Genomic DNA, 18,465 nt, shown 5'->3' with positions numbered 1-18,465 from the left:
CCCAGACACCAAGCCCATCACCGCCGGAAGGACCATAAAGGAGTTGGCCCCATGTAACCGGGAATGTGAGCATGTGCGTGTGCCGCGTGGCTGTGTGCGTCAGAACTTTCTCGACATTATTTTGGTTTTTGGGTTTCGGCTATTTGCAACTAATTTTATCCTTTTCTCTTCCGGCCTGCTAGTTAGCGTTGGACGACTCGAAACACACAAAAGAAAAACCCTCAGCCGTTGTCAAGCACGACCCAGGAGAGAGATCGAGAGAGCGAGACAGCTGATGTGTGTGTGAGTGTGAGAGAAGGGAGAAAGGATGGGTGTGAATCAATGGCAACACACATCAAACAACACAGCAGGCCAGCCAGCCAGCCACCAAGCAGAAGCAGCAGCCGCAGTTTGTCACTTCCTAGACGTCGCTCTCTCGCTCTTGTGTCCGTGCGGAGGTCGGTCGCTTTCGCTCTCACTTCCTACACGTCAACGGCGGCGAGGGCGGCGGCGAGAGGCGCCTCTACCTTCACGCGCGAATCACCGCATGCTGCTCCAGTTTTATCGCGTCTTGCCGCTGCTGCTGCTGCCCAATTCTTCTGCTGGCCCACGAGTGAGCATGCACCCTCTCTCTCTCTCTCTCCACCAGAAGCGGTTCGCATGAAGTGTTGCTGCAGCATTTTCCATACCTTGAGCCACACACACACGGCAATGAGCAGATTCTCGAAGAAGAAGGAAGCGAACTTTCTGCTTCTTGCGTCTCGTCGGGATACATTGTTGCTGTGCCAGTTCATTCCCCCGCCTGAAACTGGTTGACAACCTCGCCCGGTGTCACCTTAGCACCAAACTGAGGCATATCCTTAAGCACTGCTTCCTACGCTTGACGAGAATAATAAGATGTGGCACTTCATGTGCCTCTCCCCCATCCTTCACGCTGCTTTCCTTTTATTTCACTTTTTTTCATCTCTCCGGCACGCGCTGTCTCTTCCTTTTGCTCTTCTTTCGAACACCGCGAAGCTTCTCCATCGCGGAGGAACCGGAACGCAATTTTTCGGCAGCAGCAGCAGCATCGCCAGAGCATACTTAGTTTATGGCCCCTATTGCGATTGTCTTGTCTCGTTTCCGAGACAAGACTCGACCAGTCTTGTCTGGCAAAAACCGCCGAGTCTTGGTTGTCTAAAATCGGTATTGCGAGTGTCGCATGAACACTTGAATGAACAAGTGTTCATTTGGCTGTCAAAAGCCATCAAAATCGCAGCTTTGTTTGTAAACAATCGTGCGCAGTTTGAATTTCCTTACCGTTAACGTGTTTTAATTCATCAAAAAAATGTTTTCAATCGTACAATATTTGTTCAATTATTCTCAATCTCTGATGCATTTTTATTCAGGAACTCGATCGTCACGAAAGCAAATGCTGAGGTTTAAGCCCATTACATGGTTCTCAGAAAATGTGCCATTTCGTACAATTGAACATAATCGATTACTGGTAATAGGTTATTGATTAATTCCATTAAATTCAACCAAAAATTCCAAATCAACCGCCAGTCTGCTAAATAAAAAACTGTTACGGTAATCTTAAATCGCAGTCTTGTTTGGCAGACTCCCAGTCTGGTAGCTTTGAGTACAAGACAGCTGAGTCTCGTTTCCAAGACAGAAATCGGTGTCAAGCAAGACACTCGCAATACCGACACCAGACTGACGTTTGTCTTGGAAACGAGACAAGACAATCGCAATAGGGGCCTATGGCTTTCCGCTGCTGCTGCCGCTGTTGGGCTCTCTCCTTCTCAGTCTCTCATCAGTTGGCTGTCTCTTTCCCTGGTCCGTTGCGATGGTCACTTGCGGGGCCCGTTTTGGGCATTCGGAAAACCCGTTCGATTGAAAGTGTACCAAATTGGCAACGCACGCAACGTGTGTGTCTGTGTCTGCGGGGGGTGGGATAACACGATGCGACGTGTTGGTCCAACCCCCCCGGCAGCGTTGGCCACGTTCTCACTACCCACGGACACACACTGGAATGTCTAATCGCATCGAACTGTCCGTTGCCCGTTTTCCCCAGTTCGACTAATTATTGATTCGCGATGAAAACTAACCAGGAAAATGCACCAGGCGGAAAACTGACAAACGTTGGCCACAAGGGGTTTTGTGTTCCACCATAACCACACTCAAAGTCACACTCACGCACGCACGCACGCACGAACAGATCACTAACCAACTTTTGAACTCTTGGACTGCTGCTGCTGCTGTTGCTGGTGGTGCGACTGTCGGTGCAGTCCGTGTGGTCGTCGTCCGAGGAAAAGACACCCCGACCGCACGCGCGACAAACCGAAATGAAAATGTGAAAACTCTTCAACTTCTTCTTCCTCCCTATGTTTACCTATGTAGTAGGCGCGCGCGCCGAGCTCGCTCGCTCTCTCTCTCTGCTCTCTGCTCTCTGCTCTCCGTTGTCTGCAATCCGACGCATGATCGCGCGCGCGACGCGGATTGGTGCACCACCACCACCACCACCACGATGCCTATGTGTGTCAACCCGGTCTGGTCCGGTCCAGCCAGGCGCGGCGCGCGTGCTGCTTGCTGTGTTTGTTTCTTGTTGGCGTGTTTGGCTGGCTGGACGACGATTTTGCAGCCGCGACGATTGAGGTCGGTTGGCGACGCAAGCGAACGAGCAATATGCATATTTTATTGAATTCTTCTCTTTCCTCTCCTTTACAGCCGTGCGCACCCGCGAGAGAGAGAGAGAGCGAGAGCGAATGGAGCGCTCTCCGGGCGTTCGCGAAAACACCGCAACGCGACCCAGCGTGCCTGACACACACACACAGTGTGATGGCATTTTGATGGCACCGATCAGCTGTTGCTATAGTTACCGGTACTTTCCGGTGTCTGTCACGCACACCACGCCACCGATCGAGTCGTTTGGTTGTGTTTGTTCGCTCGATGATCGTGCGGCGCGCGTCTTGCACCCTCTCTCTCTCTCGCTTTCGGGCTCGGGCTCTCTCGCTCACGCATTGATAAGGTGGCCGCGGAGCAGTCGACGCCGCCACCGACAAGTGTAAACAAAACGAGGCGCGAGAGGAAGACGCGAAGGCAACGCAACGCAAAAAACCGGAACACGAGGCACGCAAACGGGGTGCCGATGATCGGAATCTTCCTCTTCTTCTTCGCTGCTGCTGCTGCGGTTGAACGACGTCTTCGCGTTAAAATAATGTTTTTTCAGTGGTCAGCAATCCGATGATGATTCCGATGATGATGGTGGTGATGGTGGTGAAGACACATAAACATAGTGCCGTTTCGACGCATTTTCGTTGCTGCTGGTGTGTTATCATCCGGGGGCATCGCCAGCGGCTACCGTCGGTATGTTGCAACGTTGACGACGACGGACCCCAGCTCTTCTGTGTGCGTACGTGCCACACCGGCAAAACTTCTTTTCCTCCAGAAAACGCGTTTGCTTTCTCTCGCACGGCGGCGAGAGCAGGCGTCCTCCGCGATCGAATGGATGTGCGCGCCGTGTGCACGTATGAGTGTGTGTGCGTTTGCGTCCGATGCCGCTGCATACACTCGGAGTGCGTTTAATCATCGAGAGCAATCGCACGATGATGATGATGATGATGATGATGGGAGCGCCGCACACATTTCGGAATTCCGCCGTCGCCCACAGTGCGTGGAGAAAAAGGAAGAGGAGGAGGAGGAGGAGATGAAATTGAGCTATTTACCTGCTGCCGGCATCGTGGCACGCGTTTTCGGGGGAATGCGGGAGGCGGAAATTGATCGTTGTACCTCCTCCTCCTCCTTCAGCTCCATTCTCCCCGTGAATGGTCGCCTGCGGCGCACTCTCGCCCCAGCAGTCATCCAGAGCCAGTGTCGCGCCAGACCGCCAAGGGCGAAAATGAGTTTATAAACTGTCAACCAACTTGGGCTTGGGCATGGCTTGGGGCAGTTGATGATGGAACGATTACTCGAAGTATCACTTTCGGAAATGATGGGCAATGCCGCCCGTGATCCGAATTCGATCCGATACGCAGCGCAGCCGTCGATACGAGCTGATTATATGGTGTAAACAAGTATTTTAACTCTCTAAATGGAAAAATGACGGAAATACCTCGTTTGTTTTCAAGGTAACGTCGCATTGAAGGCAAATTATGGTGTGTTTTTTTAGATTTTCACTTCATCCACCAGGACTAACTGTCATCTATCAACTACCAGATGGTGACAACACCAATCAATCCTAGCAGCCATTGCTCGTGAAAATTGAATCTCGGCAAACGAGAGCAACGTTTGCTTTGCAGTCGACTTTGTTCAATTCTTGCTTCCTGGACAGAGTTTAACCGGTCTACGCGCGACGGATCTACGGACGGATCGACGAAAAAGTAGAAACGACGCCACAGCAAGAACCGACGATCCCACTCCTCCCAGCAGCCGGTGCCTGTAACGACCCCCATTATGCCACGTAATCCTTTTGCGCTGGCGTCCCCAAACCGTCGACCAACTTCCCACGTGCCGCTACGCTCGCCTTGCTGTCTATTTGGCGCAGGAATTTCAATGTCACGCCGACCATTAGCACACTTCGCAGCTGCCTGTTCTGTCTTCGTTTTCTCCTTCTTTCTCTCTCTCTCTCTCTCTCTCTCTCGTGGTGTGTCTTATCACCAAGTCGCGGAAACCGCGAGGAGACACACGGAAATGCGCGAGATGATTATCAGTATGCTCGGGGTGGTTGTGTAGCCGTCATGCCACGGACTCGGTTTCACATCAACCTGCGACCCATCCAACGCACTCCACCAACGGCCGTGCTCTCGAACGCTCTCGAAAGGCGTCCCTAAAAAGTCGTCTAATTTGTCTCCGATCTGCGCCTGTCGCTAATCGTTCAAACCGCCAACACCAACCATCGCCGTCGTCTGATGCCACCGTGCGCCCGCGAGGGTTTGGGGCGTGCGAAACGTAACGCAAGCGTATCTCATCTCATCTCACGCTTTACGTACTACACAGAAGACACGACATAGCGAAGACGAAGAAGAGGTAGAAAGGTGATGCAAGCGGTGGCCGCATGCTCTTCTGCACACGAATTGATCTAATTTATTTTCTGCGACAAATCGTGCGACCCACACACACACACACACGCAATCGGTAGCGCAGTGAAGAGTCCTTCTTCTGAGTCGAGTAGCCCAGTAAGCGACGTCTGCTGGTGGTTTGTTTATACTTCCGAGATGTGTAATGGCGGCGATGGAAGCGACATAAAATTCATTTCTCGGAGGTCAAATCGAGAGCTGGCGGACCACCACCTGCACCACCAGTCATCTATTGTTTGGCGTTCGCCTCGTGCCGAGGGTATGGCGCGTATGGCCAAGAAGGAGGTTCTGCTGTTCCTGTATCGTGTCTCGGTAACGGCTCGACGAATCTAAAAAGCAAAAGTGTTTTGCCGGCTTTGCAGCGGCGTACCGCCGGGTTTGTTTACGCAACGTGTCCCTTTTCGAACCATTAATCACGCCCTCCCTCTCTCGGCTTTTTCAAGGTTAATCCCGTGTCCCATTCGCAAAAGGAGACATAAAATTCATTTCATCGCGAGCAACGCCGCAATTCTCCTCTCACCATCGATAAACGCGGAATTAGGAATTTGATAATTGTGTGCGTTGTTGTCCGAGCCGAGTGTGGTGTGGACACACCAACCGCAGAGTTTGAACGCTATATTTAAAGATTGCATAAAGCATACTTACCGAACGATGAAATGAAAAAGATTTGCACACATGTCGGTTTGGCCCTCCCTAAAACTACAAGTCTCTGCCGCCGGCGTACCACGAACATGGTTTCAGTTTTTGTGTCGACAGAGTGTTGGATCGATTGGACAGAGAGAGAGAGAGAGAGATAGAGAGAGAGAAGTTATGTTGACTCAGACACGCTTCACACAAACAAACAGACGCAGCAGCAGTTCTGCTAGTATTCCAGAAAGCATAGCGCATAGGGCATTCAATAGCAGCTCTGGCCACCCGGCGTTCATGATGACACAGATGCTGACGTATTAGTCACAGATGAAACCGTCATCGAATGACTCCACGCAGAGTGGCGCGGATCAAAACAACACGTAGCTTGCGGACGGTGAAACGTTCCCTCGCTCTAGTGATTGATCGCGCTCCATCATCGCCGTCGCCACCGGCATTTGGATGACAGGCCTCTGACGCGAGGTCGCGCACCTGTACACTTCTCGATCGACGCCATCTTCGCGGGCGATCGGTGTAGACATATTAATACAACCCTTTTCTTCGGCCTCGATGTCGATTGTCGTCATAAGAAATGATCACAATAGCAACACCATCATCATGGTCTAATCGGTCACAATAGTTGTTCAAACAGACGTAAAGGTGCACGCACACTAAGGCCTAATCATATCTGACGCACCAGCAAACCTAAATTTGAAGTACCAGCTCCTAAGGGGCATCGAGGAGTTGAAAAAAAGAAAGACGGAATGAAGGAACAAAATGGCAGAATGGCGTGTTGTCGAGAAGATTCCAAAGTGTCCAAAAAGACAGCCACGGTTGGCGCGTCCGAAAAAGAAGCAGTCAAACAAACCCAACCAAACAAGTCAATCCAACCGACCGACCAACACGATCGTCGCGGCATCATCGCGGCGAATGTCCTCGGTGCTCGGTGCTCGGTGAGGAAATGAATTTGTGTGTTTGTCCTCGCGACATTACGCATCAGAGGAGCCTTGCAGCAGCCGTAGCAGCAAATAGCTTCTCGTCCTCTTGTACGCATCTCTACGGGCTCTGAGCTGTCACTCTGGGTCGACTTGGGGCGTTCTCATGGTCCGCGTCTGCCAATGCCGCGCGCGGTTTGTATTTGTATCTGCGCCGCTGCCGTTGGCTTGTTTTGCTCCCGTTCCTGCTGCCTGCCGCGTTGCCTTCGCTTAGTAGCTGCGTTTGTTGTGTTGTACTCGTTGAGGCGTTAAGGTATAGCGCTGCTTTCTTGTATTTTCGGTAGTCGCCGTCGTCGCCGTCGCCACTGCCGCCATTGCCTTCTCCCTCAAAGCCTCATTTAGTGGCCCCCAATACTTATAAATAGCCGTGGCCGTGTTGGCCCGCCTAGCATACCGATGGCATAGCATCGCTTTCCCGATTCGCCCTCTCTCTCTCTTTCTCTCTGTTTCTAGCGCACGTAGGGAGCGACGTGTGTCCGCGTTCGCCGCCTTCTTCTAGAGTTGCTTTTTTGTCTTTTTAATCGTTCATGACACATCGGTGAGCGTCGGTCGGGGCGGACCGACGCGCATTCCGCACGACGCTGCCTCTCCTTGTTCGCTGCTTCCTCCCATCACTCAACTCCTCCACCACGAGGTCCGGATTTGTGTCGTCCCGAAACAGCGCCGCATCTCAGCGACTCCGCGATGCGTACCAATAAGCAACGCAGCGGGGACGATGATGATGGCGTCGTCGTCGTCGTCGTCGCCGTACCAGAAGCAGAGGCAATGAGCAATGAGCAATCGCGACCGAAACGATGGACGATCGCTCGGAACGGCCACCGGGGGCCCCAGCTATCCGCACAGACCCTAGAGAAGAGAGGTCGTCGACGTGTGTCACGTCGCGTACATCCCCATATTCGTATCGTCATCAAGAACTGGCCCTCGCTTTCTCTCTCTTTCTCTCGCTTCGTGAGGCAAGTAAGTTGTCAAGCGCTTTTTGGCAAACAAAACGCGAGTGTGCACACACACACACACGATGCCGTAAAAGCGAAAGGAGCAGAGCTGTCCCCGACGAACACGGGGGGAAATGAGTGCGACTGCCGGTCGATTGCGTCTTCGTCGTCGTCGTCGTCGTCGTCGTCGACAGCCCACTTTTATTGCTCGATTTCGGGATCTAATAAATTAAGCTAATGTGCATCGACGGCCATCCTTAGACAGCGGAATCCGGGTGACAGATGGTGGAACACTCGACAAACACCCTTCGCCTATCGCTTTTAAACGTTTTATTATCGTGTAGCACGAATTTGTGAAACAATCTCTCTATTTGTGAACAATCGACGGTCGTCGAGGCCCATTTCCCCGGGATGGTCTGTGGCGCGTCTGATGAAATCACCAGGTCCGAGTTTGTCACGCCCCGCGAGAGTCCGTCAATCGGTGTTCGGCGTCGCGATTGTCGATAGCTGTCAAAAACTTGGTGAGGGTTGCTGGGATACAAACTAGTGCACGATCTGTCAAAGCCTTGAGGATGCGTGTTGTTGCATCACTGACGTATCGCAGTAGACTGGGCGGTCTTAAGCTATACTGAAGGTACTGGCGGAGATGATAGTTATTGGGATTCGAAATTAATTGAAGAGAATTACGCGACAAATTGACCGAACATATCTAAAACCTCTTCTTTAGAGATTCTCCAAAAGGATGATGAATGTCTGACTAATCGACGACCATCACACCGCAATTCCAATACTGGGGAACGTCATATATAGATCATTAAGGCACACTCGTCTTCCGTTAGTACACTTACTCTCGAAGACTCACCTTCATCGAGTCGGAGGCGCAGACACCGGAAGGTAAATGTCAACCATCATCATTCCGTGGAGACCCTCGCGTCGTGTCGTGTCATTAACGAGCAGTACAGCACGGTTACGGTACCGAGCGATCGACGTGGCCGAAAATTTCGAGTGACCATCCCGTCGGACAGTGAAACATGATTGACAACCTTTCTGGTGGTTGCGGTTGCGAGACGCGAGACGCGAGACCGTGTAACGCCGGAGGACGAACCCCATCAATCGTCACGAATCACGGTGAGCCGCATGTCTACTACTGGCCGGTGTCCTGGGTCCTAGCTCTAGTGGCCTACATTTTTCCTTAGCCACCTCTTGGCCGTTGTTGGCCGCCAGCTCCGTGGTATTACTCTTCCCCGTTATTTTTTGTTCATTTTTTCTCCTCTCTCTTCTTCTCTCCCTCTCTCGCGTCTTAGTCCTCTTCATGGTCTCCTGGGGGGGGTGTAGGACGCACAACCGGCGACCGTGTGCTGATGATGATGACGAGTGCATCTCTTGTGCAATTAACTCCGTCCGCTAACGAAGTGTGACTTGAGTTGATTGCATCGTCCGGGGAAGGGCGCTACCTCCCTGCCACCGTTTCGTTTACCTTGGCGACACACACACACACACACACACACACACACTCACCCGAAAGAGCGACAAATATTTTGGCATACTCTTCAGGGAGCTTCAGTTTTCTTAGGGCGAAGAATTTGGAAAAGTAAAAAGTCTGATTGGTTTTTTTTTTACCCCAGAGTACAATGTGTCCCAATTACGGCGCCATTATGCTCCGCACATCCTTTGACAACGTCTAATTGATGTTCTCTCTCCCGCTCTATCTAGATTCCAGTCGCAGCTTCCACACTTCCTCAAGGAATTTCCGGCGTGAAATTTGAACCACTGCCCGTTATCCCAAGAATGTTAGCACGGTCCGACTCCGCCGCTCGTTACGGTCGATTAGCGACGGTCGCGCGTCATGCTCGATCTGGTTTCAGCGTACCGTATCCTCTACCGGTGGGGCCAGGAAGCGGAAATCTGTCAGCAGTTTGTAGACGCCGACATGAAGGCAGAAACGAAACGAAAAAAAGGGAGAAGCTACGCGATTGCATCATCGTGGAACATGGTTTTCACATTTTTCCTTCGGAATCGCTCGACAAAAAGCGAAAAATTAATGAGTGACCAGGCGCCTCCATCGACGATCTGTTTTAGAAAATGGTTGCACAACGTAATGATAATGCGGTTTATTGATATAAAGCAGTAAAAAAACTGTCTTCTAAACAATGAAAATCCTATATTGTCATCCTCTCACGAACTAATGATCCCAAAATGGCTTCTCCCTGCGCAACCCGCACTAAGAAAATCAACGGGAGCAAAACAACAAAATCTCCGTCTGTTTTGTTAGCTGCAAAGAAAAACAAACGACGAAACATCATAAATTGAACTCACCGTTCAACGGGTGGCCCCCCCCCCCCAGCACCAAAAGGGCACCCCCCAAATGACATCCGCTGACAAATGGTTTCGGATCGGTCATCCGGTAGGGCTGCTTTCGGTCAACCGATGAGCCGTGCGTGCGTGCATGGCCCGAGTCAACCGAGAGGTGAAACGAGTGGCGAACGCAATAATCTCTCTCCCACCCCCCCACTCGGCGGACGCTCATAAATTATTACTCCGCAGCAGGAGCGCCAGCAGGAGCACGATCTGTGTCCTCTTGGTCGACGGCTTGGGTTTTGCCAAAAAAAAAACAACAAAAAAAACGAAAGTGTTGGCAACTCCGGTATACCGGCGGGTGCAGCATTAGCGGTAGCTAAAGAAGGCCAAACTGGTGTGCGACCTCCTCACCGACGCTTTTCCCCCATTGAACAAAAAAAAAACTATTTTTAATTCCCCTTTCGTGTTGCGTTCTGCCCCCATCAGGCATCAGACTCCCGGGATTCGGTGAGCCTCGGATGGATTTTTAATCTTCCTTCCCCGAAAACACACATCCCAGAATAACAATCGAGTTAGCGGGGAAGCGGGCAGGAAGACGAGAAGTGAGGAAAAGCAACAATGCACGCTTGCAACAACAAGATTTAGCGTCTTGTCGTTGATCGCGACGCACCAAAGATGTTGATTCTAAACGGCATCACCGGGGATACTTTGTAATCGGCCAGTGACAGAAGGGATAGAACGATAGATGGACCTGTTGCATTCACGCAAAGATGTCTGTATGTTCTGGTGCTGTGTTTACCTGGCGACCAGCCGTCAATTGCAGCGTCAAATTTAGCGAATTCCTCACCATATGCAGAGCACCTTGCTTGCATGGTGCATACATATTATAATAGAAAATGATTCTTTTACTCATACTCAATGGGAATTAGATTTGTTACTATATTTGTCATTATTGCAACGGTTCTCAAGAATAAAGGATGGAGATAGGTTTTTTCAGAATTAAGATTCAATCTCTTAACCGTATTTTTGGATAAGGTACATAGTTTTTATCGCTTTAAATGGGTTGATATATCTAATCCAAACACAGGTAGAGTATTTTGGATGTGTCTTTGTCATGCTTCTGTCTTAGTGACGGAATCTTTCAAATTTTATAACTGCATACTCGTTGTGGTTGACCTCAAACTCGCCAATTCTGGACCGCTTTACCACTTTCGGAAGCAAGATTTTGCAGGATTATATTTAGAATAAGCTTTCGACAGTAATCGAATGAGTTTGCACAATATCTTTTTTCCACAAAAGGTGCTCTGCAGAAATGTAGTGCGCATGAAATGTAAAATTATTATTACACGATTAACTAATCCAAGGACACATAATTAATTCTCAAGATCATGTTGATTCTGGATATTTTGAAGCATATTCAATTCTTCGAGCAAATCCAGAACATCTTTTAAAACAACTGGTTAGAATTACCTAAGACTTTTGTGTTTGGGTTATGTAAACGGTCACGACTTTGCGATCGACAACACATTGGTTTTCCCCTTTCCCGCTAAACGCAAAAGAGATGATTTGTGAAACCTGAACCACACACACACGATTGAGCGATGCAGAGAGAGAGACAGAGAGAGACGGTGGTTCTGTTGCCGTTTTGCTTTTGTTTCCCCAAATAACATTGCATTCCAGGCCCGGCCTCGGGGCCCGGCGGCTAATGCAGCCATAAATGTGTATAAACAACGATTGCGCCGTCGAAGACACCAGTTCGTCCGTCCGTCCGTCCGTCCATCCATCCGGACTGGTTCTCTGGACGGTTTCTCCAACACGGTCGTAGTTCTGCGAGACCCCCGCCCTCCGTCACCGATGACCGGTGGTGGGTGCAATACCGCCGTCGCCGCGCGCTGTGCAATGCGTGGTCATAAAGTATATTTAACCCAAATACTCGATCTGCTCGCAGCGACTTATTACCGACCGGCCTGGCGCGACTATCCCTCCGGTCCGTGGATTCTCCTTCACGAATTTGCGGCGAAAGAAATGAGAAACCCCTTTCTCCGATGGATGGAAAATCCGCCTCACCGCACACACCGAAACGGCCATATGAACAACGGTCAACGAAATGCGCGTCCACAGATCAGAGCCCGTGTGCTCCGTCGTGTATCACCGTAAACAATTTTCTCGTTCGTCCGACGCCCCCGGTACGTTATTCCGGACGCTATTTGCAATGGGAACTCTGGTTTGACGATCGCTCTGTGGGGCATTTGTAGTAGCCGGTTTTGTTTGTTTTTGCAGTGCATTGCATGCGCCACCAGTTGGACGCTGCTTCCGGAACGGAACTACGCACATTTGCGCGAATTAGACCGGGAATAGGACCGTCTGGACCACCCAGCTCTATGCGGAGGGGGTCTTCCTAGTCCTAAAGGCGACTTTTCTTTTTTCTGGCGCAGGTTGTTTACAAACGGATCCGAAGAGAGGAAGAGACAAACGGATTACTTTAGTCGTGATTTTCCAGATGGACACCGCTGGACGGTCGCCCATTGAATGAGATATTTAACCCCGTTAAATGGCGATTAATCAAAACAAAAACCCACGTCTCCTGCGGTAGTGAGTATCAATCAGTCAGCAGTAGGAGCAGTAGCAGCATCTAGCGATAAGACGGACTTCGTCAACTCCGCTACGAAAATGCATAGTACGAGTTTCTGTTTTTTTGAAAGACACCCAACAATTCCATTCCTTCTGGTTTATTACGGTTTGAATGGTGGGGAAAGGAGAACCGAAGAGCAAGATCACGATCTCGCCGAGACTGTATGTTGCAAGCGACTTACGACTGCATAACATATATACAAAACACACATCAAAAAAGCAATGATATGGATAAAGCAAATGGTTTCGACGGACGACCACCAGCAGCAGCAGCAGCAGCAGCAGCATCAACAGCATTACACCCTCATCATGATCGCCCACCAGCAGCAGCGGGGGCGCGCATCGATGTTGCTGCCTCTGCCACCAGCTAATGATTTAGAGGTTGAACATCGGCACCGGTGCGGTTTGTCTGCGGTTTTTTGGGCACGGAAGGGAGGGGAAGGAGGGAACACGGTTCCCTATGAGGAAATATCGGTTCCCTGCTTTCGGTGACAACAGATACGCCGAGCGACGGTGGTTTTTGGTGCAACTCTCTCGAACTCGAACTCGAACCATTAATCATTGGGATGAAAAATGACGCATCGCATACAATCGGCGGCATCGGTGTTCATCTCCAGCAGCAGGAGGAGCAGCATAGTTTGTTGTTGTTGTTGTTTTCCGCGCCTTTGGGTAAGAAAATTCCCCATTTCTCGACCACGCACAAAGGTGTGAAAACTGGCGTGGAAAACGAAATCGTGTTTCTTTTTTCGCTCTCTCTCTCTATCTGCTCTCCCGATTCCTTGCGATAGAACAAGACGCGATTCTAGACGCGAGGAGCACGCAGCAGACAGCGAAATGATCGCGACACTGTCGACATTGTCGACATACCGCACACCGCACAGGTCGATAAATTAAGACGAAACCCCTGGACACACACACGCACGCGCACACACAAAGGATACATTGCAAGACTGTCGTTTCATCATCACCATTTTGCCGCCGGGTTTGGCGGTAGAGGAGAGGAAGGAAGCACACAAGGGCCATGGCGAAGTTCCAGTTTGCGTTGAGCATCTCGGAGACATGTTTCATTGGATTTTCCGCGGATCGCGCATCGCACCAAAACGATATTTTCCGCGGTTTGTGGCGCGCGTTATTGGTACGGGATCATTGGATCGCGTTTGCTTTTTTTTTGGTGTGTGTGAAAAGCGCACCACAGCCGCAATAAATAAACACCACAAGTGACACCGTGCGTACGGATCTCGATCTGTGTATCCGATCTGGTTGGTGGTTGGCAGACGACCCACGCAGACGACGACGACAACGACAACGACTTGTTTCGCTCCATGTTTCCCGAGCCGGCCCACCACGGGCACAATAATTAACATTGGAAGTTCTCCACGCCACTTTGGCAGATTTGCTATTTTACATCCTAGAAGCGAAGAAGAGAAAAGATCCTGAGCGCGCTCCACGCAGCGCAGCCTAATGGGATGGATAATTCATGCGTGTGCGATGCGGCGCGCGATTGCGTGTGCGATGCACTGGAAAAAGGGCGATGGCGATGGTCATGAATGTCAGTCATGGAATCGTAAATTGAGTGCCGCCGAGTGTCACTTACGCAAATTAACGGGGTCCGGGGTCTCGTCGTCCGCGTCCTCGTCCTGGAGGTTCATTCACTTGCGCACACTCTGCCGGATGACGTTTAAATCCTTTTTTTGTTTTGTTTTGGATCCAATGGGTGAAATGGTTCCGGTGCAAGAAGATGCTGCGCGAAAAACACGCCTACTATGATCCTTTGTTCTAGGGAGGATTCTCGGTTTTCAACGACCCTTTTAGATTGGGTTAGGGGTCTTGCTTTTGAGGGCAAGCTGTTAAGAATGGATTATTCATTACATTGAGTGAACAGCAGGTTATAGGAATATCCTACTTTGAAGTATTTCAATCATTTCAGTATTCGAAGTTCTTTTCGTTTTATTCTAATGGATCCTTTCTGGAACATTTTCAAAATTATTGCTAAGCCTAATGTTCTGTTAATAAAAAATAATCGACGATTAATATGACAGAAGAAAAATATCCGCTCTTCAAATGTCAAACTAAAAAGGAAGGTTATGTTGAAAGATATTCAAGGTACAGATCACAAGTCAATAGGAGACACTCTTTTTTTGTAGCAAGCTAAGAGAATGATGCTCAAAATCTACTAATAGGATTCACTCGTGATTTGTGAAGACCAAATACCAAAAGAAAAGACATTTCCCGTCCCCGAGGGGTGGCAAACAACAAGTCGAACGCTACAATAATGCTCTTTCAGATCAGCAGAATGCAACCGTAAACCACTCCCCAAAACTCTTCCTCGCTACTCAGCTATCAATTAGAAACTGGGTCAACCGAGCGATAAACGAGCTTCCGACAGACAAACGCATATCATAGAAAGCCGAAAAAGTCGCCTTTCTGAATCACACACACACACACACACACCGCGAGCGAAAATGAATTCAAAACACACCAACCGAGATGCATCCGAAAAACGCCACCTCCAACCGCCACGCTGGCAGTAGCAAAAAAACTGGCGCTAAAATGGGCCGTTAACTTTCGATCACACGCTCGCACAATCACAATTTTTCGTCTTTTAACTGCCAATTTCACCAATAAAAACCCCCCGCCCGGGTGGTGAAAAGCGTCATTTAAAACGAACGAATTTTAATGGTTTCCTCGGTGCGTCGAAAATCGGTGCGTGTAATCACCGGGGAGTGTGATTTGGTCCCCCACCCACACCCGCAGTCCCAACCAACCTCATGTGGACATTCATAAAAAATCCTTTAAAAAATCACTCCTCCGAAACGCGTCTTTTAGACACTTTGTCGTCTCATTTACACTCGGCCCTCGGTTGGTTGGCCACTTCAAGGGGCTTGCTTTTGGCTGTCTAGGTCTAGGCTGGCAGACGACGAGCCGCAGTCGCATAGCAACGCGGTGGATTGCCAAAGCCAAAAAGGCCGCGCTCGCTCGGCTGTCCGCGGACGAGGTTACAATGTTAATGATCGCAGCACTGACACCCACCCCTATGGGGTCCGGGCGTATAATGATGACGCTTTTATCGTATGCATCTCGCCTCTCTATAGCTCTGACGCTAATCCCGAGCACGAGCACGAGAGCCCGAGCGGCAGCAAAAGCAGAACGATTAACGTACCCGTGCCATAAATCGTTTCGCTTTCGCTTTTCCTCGCTTTTCCTGCTCTCAATCCTGCTCCCATATTTTCGGTGACGACATAGGTGGCGGATAGAGGTCTTTGGCGTTCGTTAGAGTGTGTGTTGGATTTAGATTTTTTTTCTCTCGAAGAAGATGATCCCCACACCACCAGGATGAATCAATCGCCGGATAATCTCCCTACGAAACCTACCATTGGATCCAGCAGACATTGGAAAACGCTCCAGGAAATATCGAAGACGATGACGGCGACGACGACGACCACGAAGAAGAAGTCAGCAAAAGCAAGCAAACAAGCAGGTGGCAGCGGGCACAACGGTGCCCCGTTTGGGACCCAAAAACCTTGACCATCCTGAGACCAGCATCCCCGAAATGGCGAAAGAAGATCAGAACAACGACGACGACGACGACGCCGACGCCGACATCGATGGTTTATGATGTTTTATATTTCGGCATCGTAAATCCGGCCCCGAAATCTCCGAATCGTTCTTCGTTCGCGCGGAAAGCAAACAGGGGACGCGCTGAGGAGAGCGCGCGCGCGCCATTGGCGCATTTCCTCTCCCCGTGCGCACCACCACGACCACCATGCGACGCTGCGGCTTTCAAATTTGTCTTACTCATCCGGCCCGGCCTCAACGGGTGTCTTCGTCGTCTTGCGGCTTTTGGTCGTCGGTTTCGTTGGGATTTGCTGCCCTAAAAACGGGGCGGCCACGGAGGCCAAGCGGACGCGCACCGTGTTTACATAAAAACACCAAAATTCACCTTCGGCTGCTGCAACTAGGAAGATGAGCGTGTGTGTGTGTGCGTGTGCCTGCGTGTAGGTGGGTGCAGACACGACGCAATGGTACAACGCGCCGCACCAGCCAAGGTGACCAGCGGAGGAGGGCGAGCAAATGAAAGCCAACAAATATGACGAACGTTCTGGTGGAGTAGCATCCTCGCCACCGGCCCGGAATGGCCAGAATGGTGAGCCGATTCGAACGATGTAGCACATTGTAGCCAAAAAGAAGAAGAAGAAGAAGAAGCGGAGCGGAAAGAGAAACATACGGGATTACCTTTCAACTCACAACAAACACCTTAAGATATGGCAGGTTAATCGACAACAACTACTAGTGTCGCTTCCCTGCGTGCGGTTTTGTTCGGAGACGGAGTCGGTGATTTGTGTTCCCTATTTTTGACTCATGTTTTCGCAATAATGTTGCACCGATGCACCGGGCGAACCGACCATATGCGAAAAACGGGGTTTGCGAGCTAGCAGGCCATGATATGATGCCCAGCCATATGTTTTGACAGCTACCGCTTTGCAAACGCAAACAAGCGCCCTCGTGATGACGCTCGCTGATCGTCGTCGTCGTCGTCGCGATGTACACTTGGCTTGGCGGTGGGGCCATTGATACGTCTCGCGATCTCCCAAGGGACACATCAGCTTATCCCTTGAAAATCGGCTCAAACGCCGGTGGCCGATGCAGCAGCAGCAGCAGCCAACACCGAAGCGGAACAACAAACACGATAATGTTGTTTATTATTTTTAAGCAAAGCGAGCGTTATTTTTTCACAAAATCACTCGAACGTCTGGCAATACGTTGGCAATGCCGTCCACACAGGACTGGTCAGACCTCCTCCTCTTCTTCCCATTTGCACCTTTGAGTGCGATGAAATATGACGGTTCTCGTCGATGGGTGGGTGTAAGCTCCCTGAGTGGACATTTTAATCGTTTCCACGAGACAGACCGAGCGCAACGGTGTCGCAGGCGGGTTTTATGAATGATTTGTGTGTACCGTTTGGTGTCACCGACGTTGTTTGGTGATGATTGGATAGCATCATTGCCACCAATTACAGGGATTTAAAACATCATATTTATTTAAGCAACCAAGTGGCGAATACTCACGTGAACATTGGACGTTATATGACCGTTATGGTCTTGGCTGACTATCGGCTATCTGAAAGGAGTGTTGAAAGAGAGAAGATGAGAGGATTTCATTTTAATATGTAAGCTAAATGCATCTTCTTTGTAATGTTCGTGTATAAACAGATCAAAGAAAAAAAAATAAAGTTAAGACATCTTCCAGTGCAACGCGATCGTTGGGGCCACCCACACCGCTTCATTTGGAACATGAAAAGGGTCAAAAAGGTCCTCGGAACTCCCAACAGCATTCAATCACTCCTCCCTTTCCTCCACCAACACCGACTCCGGAGTCTACTCCGTTTGACGTGACACATACTCTGCCCTCACAACCCAAACAGGGAAGGAGGAATTCGAGAAGTGCTTCTGCTGTTTCTGCTGCTGCTGCTACTGCTTCTGGCTAACCTTTGGCAACTCGCGTCAATCGCACGACGCCGGACGGATTTGTAACGTAATCCTAATGCTAGAGAGTGCATTAGGACCAACCTGGACATGATCCAACAAGCAAACGGTCTGTCCCCTGTCCCTTTCTCCTCCGAAAAAAAAACGATGAATCATCAGGAAAAAAACACACCAAACGTCTGCCCCGGCTGTCAAGGAGAGGATACCGGGAGAAAAGGGGTTCGATCGCGGGAAGGGTCACAAGACACCGCCAAACGTTTCCCATCTCAGCGCTTCTCCCCCCTACTACGCGCCGTTGTTGTCCCAAACGGAAGCACAACAACAACAACAACAACAACAACAAATCGGAGCACCAGCAGCCGAACGGTGATGGAGTGCAGCAAGGTTCGCGAAAAAAACAAAAAAAAACACCCCGAGGAATAGCGAAAGAGGTGCCGATGATGAACCCGGTGGTGGTGGCCGG

The 18,465-nt window shown here is 50.2% G+C and overlaps 1 protein-coding gene across 4 annotated transcripts in view; it reads right to left on the bottom strand.

Annotated features, from left to right (window-relative positions):
- The window catches only part of LOC125948999 (probable serine/threonine-protein kinase DDB_G0267686), an 80,431-nt gene that overhangs the window by 32,198 nt on the left and 29,768 nt on the right, over window positions 1–18,465 (bottom strand). Inside the window, exon 3 of one of the 4 annotated variants that reach the window (XM_049675645.1) lies at window positions 17,586–17,637. In XM_049675645.1, coding sequence (XP_049531602.1) covers window positions 17,586–17,593 — 8 coding nt within the window. In that variant the 5' untranslated portion in view covers window positions 17,594–17,637. Of the gene's footprint in view, window positions 1–2,069; window positions 2,700–17,585; window positions 17,638–18,465 lie in introns of those variants that run through there. The other 3 variants (XM_049675650.1, XM_049675646.1, XM_049675649.1) reach the window with 3 other exon arrangements.

This window comes from Anopheles darlingi, chromosome 2 (genome assembly GCF_943734745.1).
Source record: "Anopheles darlingi chromosome 2, idAnoDarlMG_H_01, whole genome shotgun sequence".
Lineage (NCBI taxonomy): Eukaryota > Metazoa > Arthropoda > Insecta > Diptera > Culicidae > Anopheles > Anopheles darlingi.
This window is presented reverse-complemented; position numbering and strand designations above follow the sequence as displayed.